We start from the raw sequence: 12,344 nt of genomic DNA, 5'->3' as shown, positions 1-12,344 counted from the left end.
TCTTATGGAGAAACATAGGAAGTTCGTACTTCACACAAAGATTGCTTATGACGTAAGGGTGTGTCATGACCTTGACCCAAGGTTATTTGGGCAAGGTCAAGGTCACTGGCAGAAAAGTGCAAGATTCGTGTCCGGTCCATATCTTTCTAATGGGGAAACATTGGAAGTTCTTACTTCACACAAAGATTGCTTATGATTAAAGGGTGTGTCATGACCTTGACCCAAGGTCGATAGAGAAAGATCAAGGTCATTGTTCCAAAAAAGCTAAATTCTGTCTGTGTCATGTCTTGTATTAATGGAAATTTTAGAAGCTAAAAATTAACAGTTTTCAAAAATAAAGCAGTTGTTATTTATAGAAAATGGACAGTTAAATAGATTCATCTAATATTTTCTAAAATAGCAAAAATACAAGCGTTGTGATTTTTTTCTTAGCGGGGGTTATCAATTGCGAGCTTGCTCACAGTACCTCTAGTTTTCTCTAAAGACAATTGTCAGGGTTTTGTTAACTTAACATTGAACCTCAAGAGAGCTTTTCTATTTACAGTTTGTCTATTTACGGATTTCAATTATCTGTCTTAGGTTTTGTTTTTAAGTCAACTGTTGCTTTAAAAGAAGCACATGCAGGGCCGAGTTCAACCAAAATTTACCTAAAAACAATTTTTGGATGAAGATGAAGGGCATTTCCGTTTGTTTAAATGAAGAGCAACATTCAGATTAGGTTTCTAAGTATATAATAAAAAGGTCATGTCGTAAACATTTTGAAGAGTCATTGCTTGTGATGTGCATACATTTACAGAAAAGCTTCATAAATTCCACTGAATAGCAATTGTGTATTTTAGGTATTCCCTCAAAATTGAATGTTTTGAGTGTCACAGTGACTCTTGTTTACAATCGAGTTATAATTATTTATAAAATCTCTCGTATGTATAATTAGGTTTGTGCTACGCTCATGTGTCGATTTATCCAAATGGGCTCTCGAAATGACAACTGTTTTAGAATATGGGGTGCAGATATTGATGTTTTTTTGCAATACTATTAGACTTGATATATTACTTCAGATTGTGAATTTGTAGAAAGTATGACTGATAGTGATCTGTGTGAATGTTGTTTCAACCAATGAACTACTGAGCTTTCAATATGTATTGATTAGCAACACAATTTCTTCTCTCTCACTCACAGACATTAAATAAGCAGCTTTAAAAGGCTGAAGATAGTAAGCACCCCTTTCAAATTTACTTGGTCTGTATACCCCTGCCTGTCAAATAACTGTTAGTGTAGCGGCTTAGATCAATATTTCAGCAAGATATTTCACTGGTGGAGACAAGCACCAAATTTTGCATGAAGGTTCCTTGAACATTACTTGATTAAAAAATATCGTTTTGCCATTCAAGTTTTGATCATTTTCAAGAAGGCCGCCTCTTATTTCAAAATGGCGTCTTTTTTCATAAAGTTTTCATGATATTTTAAATATTTCTAGATAATATTTTTATTTTCTGTGAAATTATGAAGAAGAATATGTTGTATGATATAATTTGATATTTATTCCATATATGAGCACTCTGCGCATGCGTTTAAAAACATGCTGCAGCTCATTTTTTAATGTACATGATCTAATCGTCTAAGCAGTCGCACTGCAAAGAGCAGTGCAAAATGTTTCGGACCTGAAACATTTGCATTCCCTAAAACACTAATATTACATCAACATTTCAGTAGTTTTTGACCTGAAGCCGCCGTTGGTGGTAAGAGTGTCCCGTGTGAAAACGATAAACCGCAATCTTATCCCAACCCCATCTGGAAGGGGACGCTGTGGTTTTTTACTTACATAGTAACTGACCCAATGTATGTTTATCTTGCAATACAGATCTCTTAATATGCTTACAAGAGCAGCTCTTGGGGGATCGAGGGATGCCATTGTATGGAAGCTGCTTACGAGCAAAGAGGCCAAGGTGCGTGTCATTTACTCTATTGGAAGTGCTAGACCGAACGTACAAAATGACTACAAATTCTTCTAGTTTACTAATTATATGTTCTGTCACACTGTCAACAAGGAAACTTTAAGAATCTGAATACCTCTGTTACGTTCTCAAACACATTTCAGCCTGCCATTCTGTCATTTTACCTGTCTCAACAAGTGGAACTCTGTATCCCAGTCAGTGAATGCATGAAAGAATGACAGTGCTTTGATCTTGGACCCAGTGATCTAACAATGTCATGAACTGGTATCCATCGCAAATCCTTGCCATTTCCAAATGTCACCCATAACTCATCAACTTTCAAATCATCAAAAACAACCACACCAATAACAACAACAATCTGTATCCGAACTTACTACAATGATTGAATTGATACTACGCAAGGCTGCATGTTTTGCATTTGCATTTTGCATTGATTTGCATTTTTTGCTTTGTTACAACTATACTAGTTTCTGTCGTAATAGTTGCAGATAAGATTTGGTCAGCTCAAATCCAGATGGTCTTGTTTTGTTCTCGTTACACCGAAGAAAAGTGTTTCAAGAGTTTGGCGGTCTAGTGTTTCTAGTTATCTTCCATCTAGATCTTATGCCTCGTTTTCGTTTAGTTTCACCTTTATGACTATCATCTTTGTAAACATTGAAGACAGTATCTACTCTCCAATGGACTTGCGCAAGCGAAGTGATGTGCGTTAAGATAATGTCATTGGCATAGTTATCAAAGGTTTGACATTGTTCGGTTGTTTTCACTACTGGCTCTAAAATCCCCTGTCCGTATGAAAACCCCCTGTCTTCCCCTGTAACCCCCTGTGTTTTCACTGTCATCCCCTGTACATCCCCTGTGTACCACTGTACAGAGCCCCTTTATACCCTGTCATCCCCTGTGCGCCACTGTACACAACCCATGTGTGGTACTGTAAGCCCCTGTCAGCCCCTGTACGCCCCTGTCATCCCCTGTAAGCCACTGTATACCCCTGTGCATGCCCCTGACATCCCATGTACGGTCTTTAACTGTTCGCTAAGTAAATAAATAGCTTTTAATTAATTCGGATTTTTAAAAATTTACATTTAGCATTCATGTTTTAGACGGTGCTTGTTTTTCTTTGCATTTCATAGAGGGTAATATTATTACAAACGTAAATAATTTTGACTCAACATTGACACAAACCAAGATATACTTGTATACCGATAAACCGCTTATTTTATTACATGCATTTAGACAAATGACCGTGTACTGTAATTTAAAAAAAAAAAAAAGAAAGAAAGAAAAATAAGTGGAGGAGTGCGTGAAATCTGCAATGTTCTGTTCCATGATTTGTAACATGACTGAGATAAAGCGCATATATAATAACACAACATGATCAGCACGTGCAGATAACCACACACCGATCGAAATGATGAAATGATCACCCATATTTTGAATGTTTTGACCAGTGTAATGATGAATAAAATTAAACAGCCTTTATGAAGTTCATGTAAATCGCTGATAATTGCTGTGAGTATTGTTTTTTTATACATCATGAGAGAGAGAGAGAGTTTATTTTTTTCGGAAAGGGGGATTAGACCGGTCCATTGACACTTTTAACTTATATCAGCTAGTGTGCATTTTCCAGTTGAGTTATCTATATGCATTATTCTATAGAATTGTCCTCATGCATATACACTGTAGAGCAATGATACCGTTAATGAATGATTTAATGCATGACTGTATGCAAGTGCCGGTAACGAGGCACCATTTAATTATACACACATGCATTATCTTTAACAATGGTCCGGGTTTCGGATCAGAAAAATATCAGGCATTTATCTAAATTTTATTTCATTTGAAAAATGAAAAATATAAAAGAGCAATATACAGTTTTATTTTATATCACTGTGCCAAATAAGTTCTGAATTTAAAGCTTTTCAATCTTTTCATGTTTGAAATTCTCAGAACTGAAAAATTAAAATTTTCAATTTCTTGTTTCTTTACTTGACACTCTGTGAAAATGGTCATAAAGGGTGTTTCAACAACATATTGCATTATTGTGTAGCATTACCGTGCATCCAGACCTAAGGACGTGTGTGTATATACAAGTACGCGTGTGTCTGTCACCTCATTGTTCTTAATCTCGCTACCGTGCACTGCAAACTGTCAAGGGTTGTATACAGTATATAGCTATTATATGATCACTGACCGACCATTCAGATCTGAGGAACTGTGTGTATATATACGTGTACACGTGTGTCTATCATCTCTTGCTACAGTGAACTGGAAATTGTCAAGAAGGGCTGTATACAGTAGCTATTATATAATCACTGACAGAGTGAAATAATGTCAACATCCTTTCCTTTGAAAACTGTAGCTTCAATCAGCTATTTGTTAATTATGTGTCTTCAAGTTTTTTTTATCAATTGATCTGGTCTAGTATAAAACATTGATGTATTAAAAATCAATATGACAGCTCTAAGTTAATCTAAATAATTATAGAAAATTGGTTATGAAAATTAATTAGGATTGCACGTTTACTTAATAGGAAATGAATTCCCGGTTAAACTATTAGTAACTTTTAATTCAAAATCAATGCAAACTCTCTCTCTCTCTCTATCTCTATCTCTCTTTCTCTCTCTCTCTCTCGACTAATCAGGGTTTTTTTTGTATTTCTCAATATCTATAAAACCTCCTACATGTATAGAAAACACATTTACATTTTTTAATCTTGGCGACAGATTTCTGTTCAGTGGCAATTAATTAAATTGTCTTTGATATCTTCCACTTTGCAGTAAAAAGAAGTATGCCAATTAGATTTTGGAAATTAATGAAATTGATTATGATATTAAAACATCAGTTTAAAGTCAATTCAAGAGTCCAATAAGCCGGTCAGAAACGTATTGAACAAACATAATAGAATAATTTCTTAGGCAAATTTATATAAGCTATTGAAGCTTTATTTTGCTATTCACGGGAAACTAATAAAGGTATAACCAAGAACTTGAAAAGAAAAAAGAAGAAAGGTGTACTCTATCGTTACATAGCTGATTATAAATTCTACATTCTGACTGATTTATTGGTTTTAGTGCGCACCTATATGTTTAGATATATACAAAATTAAAAACCATGTGCCGCGCTTGATCTTAGTCTCTAGTACGTATGTTGTTTATTACCAAGAATCATATGATTCATAGGCTTAAGATATTTATAAGTAAAGTGTACATATATCTGTAGACAATTTTAAAAATAAATAATTCACTCCATGTTATATTTTTATGTCTGTTTTTCAAACATTAGGGAGTAGCGATGTTCCCGAGCTCCAAAGGACTACATGCCCTGAGGGCTTGCACACCTAATATAAAAAATAATTCCCGCCTTCACCTGAGGTATACCACCCGGTGAATCTCAAATCTTTAGTTGTTAGCATGATTATTAAAATATCAATAAATTATCAACTAAAACATGTGATTTCTAAAATTACGATAACAATGTGTCTTGTGATTCGGCGCTGTTGAGTGCAAATATAGCTCAAAATATAACACATGTGATTTCAATAGCTGAATTAAGAAAATGATATTGAAAAAAAAACCCCAGTCAAAAGCCGTACAGGGGATGTCAGGGGCATGCACAGGGGTATACAGTGGCTTACAGAGGATGACAGGGGCGTACAGGGGGTGACAGGGGCTAGCAGTGGCACACAGGGGGATGTGTACAGGGGCGCACAGGGGATGACAGGGTATACAGGGGCTCTGTACAGTGGCACACAGGGGATGTACAGGGGATGACAGTGAAAACACGGGGTGACAGGGGATTTTCATACGGACAGGGGTTTTTATAGTTTTTTTACTTTTTATATAGTAGTGTTTGAATTGACTAATGATGGGCCGTCAATAACAAGTGAGAGAACTGTCGGTACACTGTTTGGCAATACTTGACTAGCTTTCAAAATAGGCATCGACTGAGATTTCACACCAGTATTGAAAAAAACATTTTGAGAAAGCGAAGGGGGAATTTCTGATGTTCATATTCCAAAAATTCTTGTAAGCACATTGCTATGACAGGAAATAAGAGTCTAGAAAACAGGCTACAGTCATCTTCTAAATTTGCTAACTATGTCTTTGAAGAATCAGCTTTTTGTTTGGAAACTTTACCATTAGAAAAACGGAATCACTGAATTTTTCAAGCATAGCCATTGCACAAGCCCATGAGCAGAACAGTGCAATTGTAAAAGGTGATGTTGGTGCGATATTGCTAACTGTCTAGAATCTAGAGGATAGGTAACTGGAAACACTAGACTTGGAACTCTTTTCTTCGGTATATCGAGATAAAAACTGAACTATTCGGTTTTTAGCAAACAAAATCGTATCTGCAACTATAACGACAGAAACTACTATAGTTGTAACAAAGGAAAAAATGTTGTCAGTAACAGAGCTAAAGATACAGACTTTGTATCATCTTGAAACCATGAAGAAGCTGACACATGCAGCTTTGGGTAGTATCAATTCAAGTTCGGATACAGATTGTGTTTGTTATTGGTGTGGGTGTTTTTGATGATTTGAAAGTTGATGAGTTATGGGTGAAAGGGCAGGAATTTGCAATGGATACCAATTCATGATAATGTTTGATCAGTGGGTCCAAGATCATCAAAAGCACTTTAATTCTTTCATGCATTCACGGATTGTGATACAGAGTCCGTATTTGATGGGACAGGTAAAATGACAGCATGGCAGGCTGAAATGTGTTTGAGAGCGTTACAGAGATATCTGGATTCTTAAGTTTTCCTTGTGACAGTGTGACAGAACATATAATCAATTTGTACACATCATGTACGTTCGGCCCAGCATTGCCAATAGAGTAAATGACACGCGCCTTGACCTCTTTGCTCGTAAGCAGCGTCCGTACAGTGGCCTCCATCGATCCCTCAAGAGCTGCTCTTTTAGAGCATATTAAAAGATCTGTATTGCAAGCTAAACATACATTGGGTCAGTCACTTTACATATGACAAATCTCACCATCCCCTTCCAGATGGGGTTGAGAAAAAAATTACGGTTTTTGGATTGCACACTGGACATCCTTACCACCAATGGCGGCTTCATGTTCAGAACCACTGAAATGTTGATGGAATAATAGTTGTTCTGGGGAATGCAAATGTTTCAAGTCCGAATTAATTCGCACTGCTCTTTGCAGTGCAACTGCTTAGACGATTAGATCATGTACATTCAAAAGTGAGCTGCAGCATGTTTTTAAACGCATGCGCAGAATGTTCATATATGAAATGAACATCAAATTATATCATACAACAAATTCTTCTTCATAATGTCACAGAAAATAAAAACATTACCCAGAAATATTTTAAATATCATGAAAACATTATGAAAAAGACGCCATTTTGAAATAAGAGGGGGCCATCTTGAAAGTGACCAAAACTTGAATGGCCAACGATATTTTTTTATCAAGTAATGTTCAAGGAACCTTCATGCAAAATTTGGTGCTTGTCTCCACAAGTGAAATATTTCATCCACTATCCGCTACACTATGTGTTGAGGCCCTAGATTGGATGTAAAAAAAGATTTATCACTCGTCTTGTGTATATCATGTCTATGATCATGGGTATTGCATGTAAAGAGTGTACCCTTCCATGGATATTGATGTATATTTTTTATGTTATTAGACGGGGTCACGTGACCCCGTCTATTGGTTTACTGTCAGCCGAAGTCTCAAACCGGAAGGCACGCGTAGAACACATGAATTGAGTCTACGCGTAAGAAAATGGTGCAGAAAGTTTTCATGCATTGCAGTAAATATGTATTATAAAAACACGCATAAAATCTTTTTAAGTCCTCTGTGTATAAACAAAATTCTATTTAGAAAATATGATAGCCAGCCACATTGTCTTCGTATTTTTTGATTGACCCTTGTACCTATTAATTATGCATGAATCGCAAATGAAGAAAATCGTGTCAGATAAGTCGGTCTTAAAAATCAAAATGGCGACCGTGACAAATCTTTTTATTGTCAAAGTTCTTGGAATCTTATTTAAAAAAAAATGTTTCTAACGTCAGGTGCCTGTGTTTGTTATCGGTATACAAATGTTCACTTTGTTTGTTAATTCAGCAGTTTTAGAGTTTTCGGGGTTTTCATAAAACTTTTATTACGGATACCGTACGTCCAACTTGTGGATTTTCCCTTGGATCACAAAATTGAATAAGGTAATGATTAAAATTATCTACTTTGATATAGTTTCCCGGGTAGATGTAATTTTTAAAAAACTTCCTTGAGGTCCTATTTTACATAATATACCGTTGTGTCAATTTTCTACAATTATGAAGACCGTGATTGAGTAAAATTTAGACAAAGTATCAGACAATTGCAAAAAAGCCGAATTAACATAGATTGTAACAACTAAATAATTCAAACTCATAAATTTTGGAAGCATACTAGTATTCGAGGAAATCCAGGACACTTCCAAGACTGATTGTTTTATCTGAAACAAAAAGGAGATTATATTATTCAAATATCAAAGATTAGGTACATGCAAGATTAAACAGTAATTCCGAAATTCATTTTTGTGTCAATATACAGGGCTCTGTAATTCACATCATCCTTTGTTTTTTCAATGATTTATAAGCATTTGATTTGTTTGAGAAGCAGGTACAGTCAACTCTGGAACATGCGCAACTGGTACATATTGAACACATGAGCAGCTGATCAGAGAAGCTAATCAAATTGATGCCACAGTTATTGCATCTTCACAAAATATAACACCAAAAAAAAGAAAAAGATTTGAGTTATTTTAATCTGGGGCTAGAATGTCAAACATCGTAATGCATTTTCAGTCAATCCAATCAGAAAACTTGCATCTGATGAGTAACATATTGTCCATATTACATGCTTTAAATTTTTACACCATCTGTATATAGACAAATGTATACACAAACATGCTTCACATCTCAACCTATAAAAAAGGTTATTTTTGGTATATCTCACAGGACCTAATTACGATTTTGTTGTTAATTTTTAGGTCACATAAAATGATTCTGAATGAGAAAGATTGAGCTATTTCAATCACTACTAGAATAGTGTTTGTGTGTGTGTGTGTATGTGTGTATTTATACGTATATGTTTTAATATATATATATATATATATATATATATATATATATATATATATATATATATATATATATATATATATATATGGATACATATATTTATTGTAATGATACATTTTTGTGTTTTTTCTTTTTTGTTTTTAAAGATGAGCCCGAAAGAGAAACAATCTGTATAAGAATAGAGAAGAAAAGATTTACAGATGTGAAGGTAAGAAACAGTGGATAACAGCCAAATTTTATGCACTGCAATGTTGACCTGAAAGGTTCGCTTTGTGTTCTCTCAGAGTTCTCCGAGTTTGCTGTCAGTGCCTTTTAAGCTTGCCTAATTGTTCCAATCTGGGTTTGGTTTACCAGTGTCCTCTTTTAAGACTTCATATTCTAACTGCCCTTAAATCACATTTTTATACATATTTGAATATGGTGCACTTAACTTTTAAGCATGAATCGGTGGCATGGTCATATGAAGGGCAATGAGTGAATTTTTTCTTTAAAATAACATAAACATGTATATATTTTGTCTTAGCATAGTCAATGAGTGAGAGTAAAACAATTCAATACCACGTGTTTAATATGGGCCTCGGGAATGGATGATATATTTGTTGTTGTGCTAGAAAGAGTGCAGTGGTAATATCAGATGTATTTTTCTTGTTTTTTCTTGTTTTAATAGAATACTGTTTCATTTAATATAATTGTGTACAATTTGATAAAGATAAAGTGTAAAAGCTATAAAAAAAAAAAGGAGTTTCCGGAAAATATATCAATAAAATTAGACAAATGATATTCTAATCATACTGAGTTCTAAACGGAATAAATTCATAATATTGTGAAATCATCATTGTTCGTGGGGGACCATTGTTCGTGGCTTTGTGGGTAACCCTTGCCTATGAATTTGCATCCTCACGAACGCATAAACAAACATCCGTTTAATATTTATTAAAATTATCCCGAACTTTCTACCAACGAAATTTCGTCCCAAGGAACCGGGAAAAGTTTGACTACCCAGGAACATTGACCCCTATGAAAAAAAAATTATTCAACAGTAGTTTATTGGCGTGGATTTAAGATATTATCAAAGGGTAGCACAGTATATATTAAGTTATTTAGTCAGAAAAATCTTAATAGTTTTTCAATCTCCATTTGGTTACAATATTAGTAATTAAGGTGTAGTTGAGAGAGAAAGAGATATAAAGACAAAGGCAGAGAGATATTAGTGAGCCTTTCATTTAATAATACTCAGTATATTAAAATTTAATGTAAAATACCTTTGTTTTGAATTAGTTTATATGTGCAAAGGCTTATATCTGTTATTTTGTAAAAAATAATCCAACCTTAATTTATATTAACCTGTTATTAGTCAATCACCAGTTTCACTGGAGGGGACTATAGCTTTCCTCTGCGTCCGTCAGTCCGTCTGTCCGTCCGTCCGTCTGTCTGTCCCACTTCAGTTTTCCACACTTTTTTTCTTTATGCGTTTGAGGAATAATATGAAATTTGCTGAACAGCTTAAAAATGTCAAACTACAGATCAACTTTACACTTTTGTAGCGTCTGGTTGACATATTTTCGAGAAAATTAATTTTTTATATTCCAATTTTTTAATGTTCGGGTTCGTTATCGGGTTCGGTGTGTACTGAATTAACGGGAAAAGTATATTATAGTCAGTAATAATGTCGTGCATTACTTGTACCATTCCTTTTATTGTTTATAACAAACAAATAAGTTCTGTAAAATAGTGTCAAACATTGTGTTGTAAATTTAATCGACAGTGTTTTTGTATTATTACAATCGGGTTCGTTATCGCGTTGGTCTGTTGAAATGATATTCTGCATAACAGTGCATTGTTTTCACAAATTTCTACCAGCAAATACTTAATGGACTTGGCGAAATTACACGAGATAAAATAAAGTGTATATTACCCATTTTTTCATTTCCATATCAATGATGTAGTTTGAATTTCCTCTGTTCTTTTATTTCTGATTACAGCATAACATCTCGTTTATAACAGTTTTGAAATAGATGTATGCTTCGAAGCTTTCGTAGAATCATACAGACCGGTAGGGGACGTATATTGCTTATGCAATACTCTCAGAATGCTTGTTATATTTAAATCATTCAGCCTAAATTTATATTTTATCACGTTTACAATTATATATTTTTATACTTTACAAATATGGACTGGGGTTTTAATGCAACATTGATTATTACAGTTCCGAATGGACGAAATATTGATCATGTGAAGAGGAGAATTATGTAACCCATATGTTTCATATCAACATTTCTACTAAATATACAACAATTAACCACACGACAATTTAGAAAATATGTATGCAGCACTAAATTTGGAAAGAAAGTGTCACTTCTTTATTATTGTAATTTTGTTATGTGACTTGAAAAAAAAATTTTTTTCCTTAATTGTTTTACCTTTTCCAAAAAAAATTGCATTCTGATTTTCAGATGTTTTCAAAAACATATCATGCTAATTTAAAAAAAAACATTAAGAAAAAAGAGGAGAAAAAATATGTCTTAGATGCATTAAATAGTCTTGTTTAAGAGAAACTGTTTGATGGATTCAAATAACAATGATCATAGTAGTTAATATTCTCACAAGATACTCATGTTTATAAATTCAGCAGATGTCTTTAGAAAAAAAAATGTTAACTTTACCTTCAATATTCCTCCTAGACAAATACATTATTGCCGATACATGTAAATTAGTTACTCCATGATTTAATTAAGACAATTTTGAAACATGCCAACATATAGAAAGTTAAAAATAAAACTTAATTTTTAATATAACACAAGAGAAATATGCACGAGGGTTGTCCCAAAGGAGCGTAGACAGGATACATAACTTAAAATCTGTTCACTGCAATTTCATTAGACTTCTATGTTTTCTTCAATGACCCTTTGGGCAACAATGCTGAAAAAATCAAACCTGTACTTTATTTATTTATTGAGAAAATGAATAATTAGTAACAACCGGCTGTCCGTCCGTCTGGTCATCTGTGTGTGAAAAATTCGTGTCTGGTCCATATCTTTCTGATAGAGAGACATTGGAAGTTCTTATTTTACACAAAGATTGCTTATGACCCGAGGATGTGTCATGACCTTGACATAAGGTCATTCGGTCAAGGTCACTGGCAGAAAGAAGTGCAAAATTCGTGTCCGGTCCATATCCTTCTTATGGAGAGACATTAGCAATTCTTAATTCACTCGAAGGTTGTCTAAATCCTGAACCTATGTCATTACCTTGACACAAGGTCATTTGAGCAAATTCAAAGTCATTGTTTAAA

General features: G+C 34.2%; 1 protein-coding gene across 1 annotated transcript in view; it reads left to right on the top strand.

Annotated features, from left to right (window-relative positions):
• The window catches only part of LOC128180573 (uncharacterized), a 72,564-nt gene that overhangs the window by 51,294 nt on the left and 8,926 nt on the right, over positions 1 to 12,344 (top strand). The window contains exon 9 of the mRNA XM_052848692.1: positions 9,199 to 9,260. Within this exon, the coding sequence (XP_052704652.1) occupies positions 9,199 to 9,260 (62 nt within the window). The remainder of the gene's footprint in view (positions 1 to 9,198; positions 9,261 to 12,344) is intronic.

The sequence above is a fragment of the Crassostrea angulata genome, chromosome 4 (genome assembly GCF_025612915.1).
Source record: "Crassostrea angulata isolate pt1a10 chromosome 4, ASM2561291v2, whole genome shotgun sequence".
In the NCBI taxonomy this organism is placed as follows: Eukaryota; Metazoa; Mollusca; class Bivalvia; order Ostreida; family Ostreidae; genus Magallana; species Magallana angulata.
This window is presented reverse-complemented; position numbering and strand designations above follow the sequence as displayed.